The sequence below is a fragment of the Hippocampus comes genome, unplaced genomic scaffold, assembly GCF_001891065.2.
Source record: "Hippocampus comes isolate QL1 unplaced genomic scaffold, H_comes_QL1_v1.1 scaffold136, whole genome shotgun sequence".
NCBI lineage: Eukaryota > Metazoa > Chordata > Actinopteri > Syngnathiformes > Syngnathidae > Hippocampus > Hippocampus comes.
In genome coordinates this window covers 149,287-162,919 of record NW_017805840.1, presented here as the reverse complement: position 1 = coordinate 162,919, position 13,633 = coordinate 149,287, and the positions used below count along the sequence as shown (strand labels likewise).

Here is a 13,633-nt window from a genome sequence, read left to right as displayed (position 1 = left end):
GCCCCAAAATGGCCGCTGTAAACCAAAATGTTGAACTGTACATTCCGTTTTCGGCCTGGGTTCTCGAGATTGTTTCACGTGTCCTGTCTACTCAATTTCATGTTGAGCGGTCAAACTGGTGGCGAGGTGCTGACGTTTCCCACCCCATCTTTCCAGGATGCCTGACAAAGTAAGTGCAGAGGGACAGTATATTTTAACAGTTGAATTTGGCATCTACATTTCTAAAACCCACTTACATTCACTGTGCAGGTGGTACACGTAAGCGGATACTTGCCAACACAGGTTCTACTGCTTGCTCTGACTACTTGGTGTGTGCGTGTGTGTGCGTGTGTGTGTGCATACGTGTGTAATGTCAGTCATTCCTGCCACATTCCAAACCCTGCTGGGGTGATTGGATGGGTGGAGAGAAGGACGGAGGAGGAGGAGAGGGATGGGGCGTGGAGGTAAACTGGGTGTTTCTGGTTTCAGACAATAGTTACGAGTGAGTGGTGTGTGTGTGTGTGCGCATGTGTGTGTGTGTGTGTGTGTGTGTGTGTGTGCGCGCATGTGTGTGTGTGTGTGTGTGTGTGTGTGTGTGTGTGTGTGTGGAGCCACAGACAGGTTTCAGCAAACAAAGCCAGGTCTGTACTAGTGCCCCAAGTACAGGGGTGAGGGTTGTTGGGGGGCGGGTAGTGGGGCGAATGAGGGGAGAGGAAGGAAAAGGAGGAGGAAGAGAAGGATGGAGGAAGGGGAAGGGATGAGGGGGCAGCTAGCGGGTCCCCTGATCCCCTCAAATATCCCCCTCGATGACAGAGCTGGGCCAAAAGAGAGGTGATGAGAGAGGAGCGGGGAGGCAAGAGAACAAACGAGAATGATGGCGAGAGTGAGGGGCAGAGGTAGCGCGACAGAGAGAATGCCCCTATTTGTTAATCAATCAAGCGTTTCGGAAAGGGAAAACTCGAAAAATCCCCAGAGGGAGGAAGACGACGGCCAGGGGAAGGGGCAGGTGGCGGGGGGTGTGGGGGAAAGGCGGGGCGGGGTTGAACGGTATAGGCGGACACCTCCAGCTCCTTCAGGGAATCGCGGAGCCTCTCCGGACGCTGATTGGCGGGAGTCCATGAGTAGCCTCGAGCTAGAAGACAAAACGATGCCGGAGATCATGTGACTTGAACTTTTTAACAACTAGAAACTGAAAAGAAAGAGAGCGAGAGAGAGAGAGAGAGAGAGAGAGAGAGAGAGAGAGAGAGAGAGAGAGAGAGAGAAAAAATGGGGGAAGAATGCAAACAAAATCCAGACGTATTTAGGTTGAATGTGACGGGGTCAAGGTGGCGAATAAAAGGTGGTGACAACTCAACCATGCGGAGAAAAGATGGGAGTAATGCTAATTATGTTCAGCAATTAAATGACGGCGCTATCATCATGTCAGACGGCTTATTCCCAGCTCGTTGCCTTGTGTGTACAGATGCAGGATGGGGGGGGGGTTGTGGGGGGTGGATTGGAGTTGCAAATTTGCCAGATTCCGAAGTAATATCAAAAGACGCATTTGCAATTTTCTATATTTCTGCAATAAACCCTGAAAGGCAGCAAAAGTTGTCTTTCGCATCGATTCATGGTAAGAGGAGCAGTTGGACAGAGCGAACATACAGGTTGTAAGCCCACAAGGTCACTTCACACATTTATTTCTTGCATGCAAGAGGAGCGATTGGACAGAGCAAATTCACGGAATGAGAAGCGAGAAGACCTACAAAATAAGAGAGCTGGTGCAGGGCAAAGACGTGAGGAGAGATTGTATAGAGCAAACACACAGCATAAGAGGAAAGTGTTCGGATGTATTCCTCGCAAGTAAGAGAAGAGATTGTACAGAGTAACTGGATGAGAGGCCCAAAGCAAACACACCGAATAAGAATAGATATTGTACAAAACAGGAAATATGTTTTTCTTTTTTTTTTTGGTCATACTAGAATAAAGTGTAATTGCACATCTGCTGCAGTAGGTGGCAGTGGCTCACTCATTGCCAGAGAGTGAACATGGAATATTAGAACAATTTTAGAGACAAATGATTGTTTTTACAGCTATGGAGGAGAGTTGGGTGGGAGGGTGTGAAATATTTTCTTCTTCTGGGGTGTGGGGGGGGTGCATAACAAAAAAAAAATAATTGTGAAACATTGTGTAAAAGTATGTTTATCTGCAAAAGAAATGTTTTAAAAGTACAATACGACAATAAAGTGGTTTTCCATTACTGCAACGTGGTCCCCAGAGCAGCTAGCGGAAGCGTTAAGTCAGCCGCTTTCAGCCCGGAGTAGCCAAACGTCCTTTCAAAAACGGGTCCTCGAGGAGACGCGCGCGCACTTAATTGTGGCGCACTCAAGTTATCTCCCCGGTGCAACCTCTCGTTCGGCGTGGCGCGTATCGCCACGTGTGCAAAAGGCTTCCTTCATGTTGGGTTTCTCCATCTCTAGTGGCCGAGCGGCGAGAGGAAACAGAACACATAATTGAATTTGAGCATCTGCTCGCGGCCGCGTAGAAACGACCTCGGCTTCAATGGCGAGGACAGCGGGGGAAAAAGAGGAACTGTTGTTTTTAATGGGGTGCAATATCTGCAAAATAAAAATGAAGGTTTTCCATTAAGAAAGGGTGTGAGGAGGTAAACAATATGTAAATGCAGGAGGGGAGGGCGTGGTGGGATCAAGGGGGGAGGGCAGCTGGATGAGTGTTCGTCTCCTGATAAGGGTGTTTGTATTCATCTACTGGGTAAGTGGGAGGGTGAGGAAAAAAAAGGACGTGATTTGCCCAAGATGCTAATAATTGCATACATACAGCTTGGGAAAAAAAATTAAAATAAATTCACATTAACTGTACCTTCAGTAAAGTGGGCTTTCTCATTGAAATAGTGATGCTCCTGGTGATTGGCTGCAAAGAAAAAAAAATAATAATAATTAAAGTTACGATGAAGAGTCCAGGCCCCCCATCCCCGTTTTCATGGAAAATCCTGAACTTTTACACCAGGCCCTGCCCACATTTAGGTGACGTAGGCAAAAAAAAATAAAACAGAAACAAAAAAGGCTTATGAGTCTAATAAACCTGCTCTCGATTGTGGCTCTTTTGGGGGGGGGGGGGGTTCTCCAGTAGAACTTTGGCAAAGTACAATTTCTTCCCAACCCTAGCATCGGCCCCAGAATGACTGCTTCAAACCAAAATGTCAAAAAATCCTGGAAAAATTCAGGCATGGGTTCTTGTGACTTTTTTTGTGCATCCTGTTTTAATGAACATGTCCACCCAATTTTACATTAATCAGTGAAACTGGTGTCACGGGGGATTGACTTTTTCTAACCTTACAGAGGGCGCTACTGAGTGAGTCTTTCGGTGGGTCAGGTACCGGACCAATACAATACTTTTTTTTTTGTTCAGCACAATGCAAAAGCTTGCAAAAATTGGTGTTTTGGGGCCTGCCGAAGCCCTCAAATAGATGACTCATTCATTCATTCATTCCCAACAATGCAGCTTAAACGCCACCATGCATCCAAGGGGCTGTTTTGGCAAAGCGCGCCCCACGACGGCGCCTCTCGGCCGGGTCGCAGCCAGCAAGACGGTGGGCTGCCCATTTGGAACACCTCCTGGATAAGTAGTATTAATCAGATAAGGAGGTGGGGTGGGTAGTGGGGGTGGGGGGGGGCAGGCAGGCCCAGACACAGGCACCTGCTCAAGGCAAGAGCTGGGTGGGGGCTATGTGGCTGCAGGGGACCCCCGAGGTGCTCCAATGAGCCTGAGTCTCCCTCTAGTGGGCGTGACGGGCTTGACTGTCAAATACACAAACAACTCAAACAGGAATTCTCAACAGGTTTAAAGGAGCCAAATGTCAGACTTTTCAAGACCTTTTTGATGTAAATGTGAACGGGACCACAAGGAGAGGCCATGCATTTACTCGCCTCACCTGAACTGATGAAAATAAAATATTGACTTTAATTGGACAACAATGTGGCATTTCTAAGAGATTTGAAAGACGGATGTAAGAATTTGGTGATTTTTTTTTTTTTAATGATAATTCAATTTTGGAAATGAAATTGAAAAAAAGTTATCACAAGGAAAAGTGCGACATGGGCTCAGTATTATGGTGGAGTAATATTTTTGATGTTCCTTGTCAAATCAGCATAAAAGATTCTTTGCAGCAGTTGAAGATTGCAGTTGCTGCCATAAAAAAAAAAAAATCTGGTAATATTGACATGCGTTCTTATTTTGGGGCATTTTTAATAACTTTGAAAAGCTTTCAAATTTAAAAAAAAAAAATCGAATTGGAGGGATTTTTTTATTCAAATGTGACCACAAGGACACTATACCATTAATTTAATATTGCCATTAATATTCATGACATTTTGTCACTATGATTTATTAATTTATTCATTATGGGGCTGATAGGCTGCAGCATTTATGAACGTAAACTACTTAACTAAAAATAGAAGAAATAAATTGATTGATCATTTTTAAGAACTTCGAAAACAGTGTCTTTTGTTAGCTTGGGAAATCTCATATAAGACACAAAGGATCCGGCGGACACATTGAGAAAGAAAACCCCACTTGTTTTAAGAAGCAAAATGTGACCTTTGAAACATTTTGGTCCTTGCCTAAGTTGAAATAATTTAACTTCAAGAGTAATCCTGCTAACCAACAAACTAATCACGAATCGAAAACATCCAAGTCCCGGACCTCATCGACTGTGCGCAATGGCAATGGATCGTTCCAATCCCTTGTGGAAATGTTGCAATACGTTTGGACGCTGACGCTTCTTCTTCTTCCTCCTCCTTCCTCCTCCTCCCTGCACTGTGATATCAAGCCACAGTTTAGTAATCCTCCAAATGAAAGGATTTGGGGGCAGAGCCTCGTTCCTCCACTGAAGATTGGAGGGAGAGAAGAAGGCGGCTATTCAGATGAGAGCGAGAAAGAAAACACATCTCGATTGAAAAAGACTAAAAATAAAACGTGTAGATTGGAGAGAAAGGCAGGGGGAGGGAACGGGACTAAGCCCAAATCCATACAAATGTCTCTCCGCTTATTCATATTTATACATTTATAATTTAATTCCTTTTGTTTGATTTTTTTGTTTGTTTTTTGTGGACTTAAAATATGGAATATGTCATGTATGGCTAATTGTGACATCTCACTAGCAACACATTCCTGTACAGTTATACAGTGACTATATGCTTTTTTTTTGCCCATCGGTTACTGTAAATTACATATTTATGTCTTTGTTGTCAGGTGGAATGCTGCCCCCCCCCAAAAAAAAAACCCATAACTGAACACCGCATCGTTCAAGTTGGTATTGTACTTAATATTGCGCTCATGTACTGTTGTGTGCTAAGAACAGCACAAGCCCAAACCCAAAATCAGGATAAGTGTTAAACTGTCTTAATTGCAAGATATTTTTATGGCGTGACACATTAAGGACAGCCAATGACTCAATCAGTGATGTGGGTTAAGATGTACCCACCACACTACTAATATGACACAAAAAAAAAGTTGGGTGCTTAGGACTGGAGCAAAGCCTCCGAGCCTGAGGCAATACAACGGGCAACCTACATGGGAGGAGGGCCTCTCGCTATGAGATCTAGGACAAAGTCAACAGTTTAGTTCTCCTATCGCTTTGCAGCAGGACCCCCGGGGTCAACAGCGGCAACGCGGGGCCCGGCTTCATCATAATAATACCGACCTGCGCACATGTTTTAGCATGTAAATCCCACACACTAACACGGCCTTCTGTGTGTACAAAAATGATCAAAGACGCCCCCCCTCTACCCCCCCCCAAAAAAAAGCATACGAGACCTGTGTGTGTTGGCATCTTATGCGCACACAAATACAACTTATCTTAAACGCAAACACAGAGGCAATATAAACACTATTTACCTGGCTCTGCTTTATCGTGGTACTGATACGTGCCAATATCTGTGTCTGCGAGGCGAGAGAGGGAGGGGGAAACAGGAAGGGAGAAAGAGAGAGAGAGAGATGAGCATCATGCTGTCAAGGTAAAAAAAATAAAAATATTTTTTAAAAAACCCTACAAGACAAATCAGCAATTTTTGCACCGTGGGATAAACAATCGCTATCAGCCACTGGCCTGTCCCGTCTGCCAGCACCGCGCTTTAGATAAGACCACTGGAGGGAGGTGAGAGGAATAAGGTGGGGAGAGAGGGCGAGGGAGGCGGGCTGCTGGAGGATTGAGGGGGTCCAAGCTGGAATGGAAACGGGTGGGTGGAGGGGAGGTGTTTAATAAAGACAAGTGTGCCCATCCTGGCCCATCTGAGAGACTAATTGACACGTAGACATTAAAAACACACACACACACACACACACACACACACACACACACACACGAGCTGACAAACACACACTGATAGACAAATTGCTGATCTGTGCATTTTTCTGCTCCGCGTTATTCCGGCAGGCCCCAAAAGTCGAGATTCGCCCAACACATCATTTTTTTATCACGCAGCCACTCTTGCCGCTGCTGCCGCTGAGGTCAAGCAAATACAACAGGACACACACCCATTAATGCGTTCACAGTTCACCTTATAAAATGTTTTTCACATTTGTGGAAATGACTTTGATTTTACACCTGGGGAATTTGATCAAGACTCTTTTTGTACGGCGCACACACATGCGCCTGACATATATCATAAACATATGCACGCACAACTTGGATAGAAAATGACATCCAACTACAACTACCTTTGGTCTTGTCTTCATGGTGTCCTTTTTCTGAAAATTGTCTTGACTGCTTCAAAATGTATTTGCTGTCTTTTTAATACCCCGTCGACAAGACAAGTTTCCCTTGACAATAAAGTACAGTACACTGAGCTGAACCAAAATACTTTGGCAATCTACAAATCTTAGTCTTCACTCACGGCTCTAAAACACTTTTCTGCTGCCATGTGCGAAACTTTATTCTTATCCATTTGAATACATCGGGATTGTGGGCGCGCATGTGTTAAAAATCTGTATCGTATTTTGTTGTTTGCTAAGGCGGTTGTACACGCTGACAGAAAGGTGCGTCACGACTCAGCGAGCAGGCTTCTTTGCCGAGATTTATCCCGGCGCATTTTTGCAAGATAGAAGCTTTGGGGGGTGGCCGTGCCAGCTGGGATACACGCAGGACACATGGAGTCACATTCACACTATCTTCCCTGAGAGTCCAGCAGACTGTGAAAGACGGAATGGAAGGGAAAGAAAACAAGAAAATGGTGAAGCGGAGCATTTGGGAGGAGATGGGACAGATAGGCGGCGAGCGCGGGGAACGTCAAAGCAGAAAATGTCAAGCGTACGGACGGCCACTAACGTATGTTTATGGTGCGCTTATGAGCAATGTAAGCTATCCGGGTGGACTTTAGGGGAAAATATCTTCTCACTCAATGTCATATATTATAGTGCTCTAAAGTTTAAGAATAGCGCAAGGCGCCATTGCACGTGTCAACCAACTGAGTAGAACATTTGAACTGATACTCATAGACTTGAATGTTACACTCGGAAAGTTTTGGTGAGCTTATTAGAGACCACAAAAAGGAAATTCCAGTGCCAGAATCAAAGCGAATTTCGAAAAAGTAAATGGTGCAATGTCTTAAAATATGGCAGGGTGGGTTTTCGTGGGTGTGGGTGTGGGGGTGGGCGTTTTTTTTTCAGGATCGCGCAGAACCCCCCCCCCCCCTTTCCATGTCAAGATGCTTGAGGTCACGCTACACAATCAAGACCGTCATTGACAAACCATTGATCGCTGTAAAAGCAACATGAGAATTTGAAGTGACGACAAAGAAGGCGACAACGAGCAGCACGGGCTGGGGTGTTGACTGAAAACGCCGCCGTGAACGTACGATGGAGAGCAAACAAAAGTGAGCGTTGACAGGCGAAGGCAGAATGAGGCGCCGAGTGGAGTGGAGCGCCGGGGACGACAATCAGCGAGTGGCGGAGATCGACATGATGATAAAAAGTACCTCGGACTTGGAGGGAGCTCTTGGTGGACCACAAGTGCAGCTCAGCCAGGCAGAACGCCATCTGACGGGTCGGCGTAGCCCCACTGCGCTCGGAAGGAAAAGCAACAGAAAAAAAAGCACGTGAGACAAAGCGCACAGAAGACCGCAAAGGGTCGAACATGCTAGCAAAACATCAAAATCATGCATGAGTGACAGCCATTCATACTTCAATTACAAGCATCGTTTCAGTAAGCTTTTCCTCCCACCAAAAATGGATACAACGTTGTCATTTTTTAAAAAATGTCAATTACATTGTGCTTGTTCCACCTGTTAGCGGTTATGTTTCGACTTTGTTACTGGTTTTCCAACCTTCCACTTTAAGTCAGCATCATCGGAAGTGTCTTAAAAAAATAAATAAAATTAAATGAATTCAGGAATTCGTTTCGAAATGCGTTATACAGTGGAACATTGGATCATTGAAAAAAGTTTATGCAAGTGCATGGAATGCATGGCGCGGGCGCTTGATTCCAAGAAATCAATGGCATGTGGATGAGTCTGGTACGAAACCATGAAAACCGAGTGGATGTAAGAAAACCGGCACAGTTGCGACAAGCCGTTATCTAGCTTGCACCTAAAAAAAAAAAAAAAAAAAAAAATGCATCTTCCCTTCAAATAGTCCACTAGGGCAGCCACTTAAGAGCGCCCCTTTGGCCGCTGTGTGCTTTTCGACGTATCCAGTGGGCACACCCACAGTGCCTTGAGAGCAGTGACAGCGGCTTCTTTTTTCATGCTTTTGAAGCCTCATTTGATACATTTGTTCGGATCGTCAACAACCGTCTTTGCTGCAGTATGTGAAATTAATATGACATTTCATTTTACAAGAACTTTATTAAAGATTGCGTTCATCAAATAGCAAATCCCCCCCCCCCCCCCGCTCCAAAAAAAGTGACCCCACGGTTATTGTTGTGGTGTTTTCACACGCAGATGTGTGGAATGCTGTCCGCTTTGTGTGAACTGTCATCCCTCAAGTGCGCGTCAATCAGTGCACGCCCAAGATGCGTGAACGACCGAGGCGTGGGCCGTGACCGCCTCTCAATGTCAGCCCTGGTTCACAAAGTCTGAGTCGGCTTGCCTCTCACACCTTGGTGCCATTTTGTTTACATTCAGAACCTAAAATGTAGAAAGTAGAGCGCAGACCTCCGCCAAGGTAGAATAATGCTAATTTTGTGATCAAGAACATCGGGTACAATTAACTTCAGTTTATCGTGAGGGATATGTTACAGACCCGAATGCAAAAATTAAATATCCACGATATTATACGTGTGGTACGCGTGCATTCTATGGTAGAATTTTGTGGGTGCTCAACTTTGCAATCTTTAAACGCTGAAATTTTGCAGTGCAAGACAATGTAAAAAAAAATAAAAATAACACTCCACGTTTTGCGCGCAAGATACTAAAAAAAAGTGCACACCGAGTCAAAGGTACAGGCAGTTATATTGCTGCGTCGGCTTCTCTTTCGTATTTCATCTCTGAGGAGTCGCTCTTATCTAGCGCACATACTCCTCCTGGTGCAAGAAGTGTTTGGAATATCTCATTTTGCTGCACAAAACCCTCAAACTACAAGTCCCAACAAAAACACCGGCAAGATAACGTGGATGTACGCGAGAAACGCTGCGGCTAGCATGATGAGGCGACGGCAGAACCAGTTCAGCGACATAAGAGGATTCTTCTGGCCTTCTCCTAAACGCCATTTTTAGAGGGCATCAGCCATTTTGGTGCGTGTGTGTGTGTGTGTGTGTGTGTGTGTGTGTGTGTGTGTGTGTGTGTGTGTGTGTGTGTGTGTGTGTGTGTGTTTGGGTGGTTAGAAACTACTGTCAGATAGGTTTCGTTTCGTTGTTGGACATTCAAAGAAGTTTGGGAGAGTTGGAACATGCAACCAAGGCGCTTGCTGTTGTTTTTCCAATTTTCTGAATGCCAGACAGCCTGTTTCATGTTAGATAAATTAGACTAGACTGCTTTTTTTTTTTTGGTTTTTTTTTTAGAACAAAGGGGCATTATTACAGCAGTCCTTTTAGTCTAGAAGGAAAGGTGTTTTGTTTTTGTGTTTTTGGAGAAAATTAAAGGACAGTACAGTTCGAGAATAAAATTGCATTTTACCCACGACAACATTGTATTTTTCATATACACTTGTTAAGATGTATTTTTTTTATCCCTCCTTACACTTTGACTTTCACATCTTAGTATGATCACACTTTCACTTGGGAAAATAACGAAATTCTTTTAAGACAACAACTGTTTTTTTTCATGGAAAACAAAAAAACGTAATCGTCATCAAATAAAAACTTTTTAAAAAATAATAATAAATGAATTAAAATGCCATCAAAGCATTCCAACCATTTTCCAGAAAATAAGCATCGTTTTCATTTACATTCCATTAAGTTGTTCACATGGTATTTATATTTATTTGGTGGTAGGTTTCCTTAGACAAAACAACCTGTAAGGAATCCCTGGACACAAAAATGTTAGAGACCCTCCACTCACACACTTCATCACGGGTGTCAAACTCGTGACCAAGGATCACGGATCATTATCAGGCTATTGTAGAGCTTCCTGATGAGCTGATCATTTGAATCAGGTCTGTTGGAAGAGGGAAGCATCCAAAACGTGCAAGATAACGGCCCTTGAGTACCCCGAGTTTGACACCTGGCCACTATATTATATGGTACACACTCACACACACACAACTCCAAAAGTCTTGGACTCCTGCCATTCAGTTTCTGGCTGGGTTTGCTGAAGTCTACCTGGCCGCCCCCGCCCCAACCCTCCGCAACCCCTGCAGAGCTCTGTGGGGGTGTGCAAGCAGTACACAGAGACAGTGTGGAAGTAAAAAGGGGCAGTGCATATGTGTGTGTGCGTGTGTGTTGTCTTTACATTGTTTAAGAAGCTGCTTCAACATCAAAGGAAAGGAGGCTTGGCTGGAGGAGTGGGGGGCTGGGTGGGGGGGCACATGACTCCTCTTACAAAGAAAACGGGACCTTGTCTGGTGTCTGCGTCTTCTTCTGTGCTCTGTATTGACGTTCACCCCCTCTGGGTGGTCACATTATTTGAATGTTTGTCAATGTGTGCGACAGGAATCACCGTCACAGTAAATATTTGAGATCTCACGGGGTTAATGAAATGACGCACAGAGACCATTTTGAATGGACTTTAGTCTGAGATGTTCCCTGAGTTCTTGGAGGGCGGGCATTATGATTGGGATGTATTTGAAGATGGGATGGGGGGGTGGCTACCGGACATGCTGAAATGCAGCGGTGGTTTTCTTAAAGTGAATAAAGTCACAATGCCAAGAGGTTATCTGGCTTTTTAAGCAGCGCCGAGCAGTGGAAATTAAGACAGGAGATGTGCGAGATATGTGAAATGGGTTTTTTTTTGTGGAATGAATAATTTGCAACGGTGATTTGGTGATTACCTGGGGGAGTCTGGACTCAGGCTTTCATACTGTCAATGTGGAGCTGTAGTGTGTGCAAACACTTTGGTTTGACATCTTTCATCTTTCTGACAAATTTCTTTCTCAGAGGTATTCGCTCTCTTTCTCTCTTGCCAAGTGTGTGACGCACTCACACGCAGTCTCAGCCTCGTGCTTCAAGCCTCACACCGGGCCTGTAAACACAACAGAAAACTAAAGGGTCTGTAGACTTTAAAACAAAACAAAACATAAGCAAGAATGGAGGAATACCTCAAAAAATGAATTGAATTCTCCACCGATATATCACTTGAAACACTCTGTCTAAAAATTTGAACTTGAGAACAGTTCAACAATATTTTTCAACCCCTCCATTTTTCCGATAGTTTACTTCTCATGCAGAGGATTCATGAGAAGGTAAGAATTCCGAGACGGTAAGTTCAGACGGCTGACTGCAGTTGTATCCGGGCACACACTTAGTAAACAATTCAAGTGTGTATCAAGACGAGTCTAAGTTGTTTAACTTGTGTTTACAAGTGTTGTAGGAGTGTCGTTAATCGGGCATCATAAAGTCGCTGTACGATCGGATACCTTTTGGCCCTGTCAGTAATTTAGTCGTCTGCAACAAATGACCTCAATCTTTCATCACTGCGAATACAAATCAAGTCATTCTTGCTGCAGCGTCGGACCAGATTACATTTTGAAATTTTATTTGTTCCACTGCTAGATTGTTCGCGGTTCAGAGACTCCACCACAGTGTGAAATAAAGTCTCGGTCATCTTTAGTATTTGCCAGACGGAACAATTTGCAAAAACCTATTTGTTGTAATGATTACAGTCCCCCTCTAGTGGAGGTAGATGGCACTACAACATTCAAATCAAGTTAGAATTTTGTTTCCAGTGATCCTTTCCCCTAGCTTCATTTGTTAGCCGAGCATGAGATGTTCCCTGAGTTCTTGGAGGGCGGGCATTATGATTGGGATGTATTTGAAGATGGGATGGGGGGGTGGCTACCGGACATGCTGAAATGCAGCGGTGGTTTTCTTAAAGTGAATAAAGTCACAATGCCAAGAGGTTATCTGGCTTTTTAAGCAGCGCCGAGCAGTGGAAATTAAGACAGGAGATGTGCGAGATATGTGAAATGGGTTTTTTTTTGTGGAATGAATAATTTGCAACGGTGATTTGGTGATTACCTGGGGGAGTCTGGACTCAGGCTTTCATACTGTCAATGTGGAGCTGTAGTGTGTGCAAACACTTTGGTTTGACATCTTTCATCTTTCTGACAAATTTCTTTCTCAGAGGTATTCGCTCTCTTTCTCTCTTGCCAAGTGTGTGACGCACTCACACGCAGTCTCAGCCTCGTGCTTCAAGCCTCACACCGGGCCTGTAAACACAACAGAAAACTAAAGGGTCTGTAGACTTTAAAACAAAACAAAACATAAGCAAGAATGGAGGAATACCTCAAAAAATGAATTGAATTCTCCACCGATATATCACTTGAAACACTCTGTCTAAAAATTTGAACTTGAGAACAGTTCAACAATATTTTTCAACCCCTCCATTTTTCCGATAGTTTACTTCTCATGCAGAGGATTCATGAGAAGGTAAGAATTCCGAGACGGTAAGTTCAGACGGCTGACTGCAGTTGTATCCGGGCACACACTTAGTAAACAATTCAAGTGTGTATCAAGACGAGTCTAAGTTGTTTAACTTGTGTTTACAAGTGTTGTAGGAGTGTCGTTAATCGGGCATCATAAAGTCGCTGTACGATCGGATACCTTTTGGCCCTGTCAGTAATTTAGTCGTCTGCAACAAATGACCTCAATCTTTCATCACTGCGAATACAAATCAAGTCATTCTTGCTGCAGCGTCGGACCAGATTACATTTTGAAATTTTATTTGTTCCACTGCTAGATTGTTCGCGGTTCAGAGACTCCACCACAGTGTGAAATAAAGTCTCGGTCATCTTTAGTATTTGCCAGACGGAACAATTTGCAAAAACCTATTTGTTGTAATGATTACAGTCCCCCTCTAGTGGAGGTAGATGGCACTACAACATTCAAATCAAGTTAGAATTTTGTTTCCAGTGATCCTTTCCCCTAGCTTCATTTGTTAGCCGAGCACCTGAGGCGGCAGAAAACCCGCCCCGTCTGAGAACAGACAGGACCACGTCACATGTAAAGCCCGGCAGCGGCGTATACGCTTACAGGCGACACTACAGGCGGGTCTTCGTTTTGACG

At 44.3% G+C, this 13,633-nt stretch overlaps 1 protein-coding gene across 3 annotated transcripts in view; it reads right to left on the bottom strand.

The window, feature by feature from the left end:
* wdpcp (WD repeat containing planar cell polarity effector) overlaps positions 1-13,633 on the bottom strand; it is a 58,866-nt gene that overhangs the window by 36,279 nt on the left and 8,954 nt on the right. For all 3 annotated transcript variants that reach the window (XM_019888104.1, XM_019888105.1, XM_019888106.1), the window contains exons 3-6: positions 7,953-8,043; positions 5,875-5,919; positions 2,839-2,889; positions 1,041-1,111 (exon numbers count right to left, since the gene is read on the bottom strand). In XM_019888104.1, coding sequence (XP_019743663.1) covers positions 1,041-1,111; positions 2,839-2,889; positions 5,875-5,919; positions 7,953-8,013 — 228 coding nt within the window. In that variant the 5' untranslated portion in view covers positions 8,014-8,043. The remainder of the gene's footprint in view (positions 1-1,040; positions 1,112-2,838; positions 2,890-5,874; positions 5,920-7,952; positions 8,044-13,633) is intronic.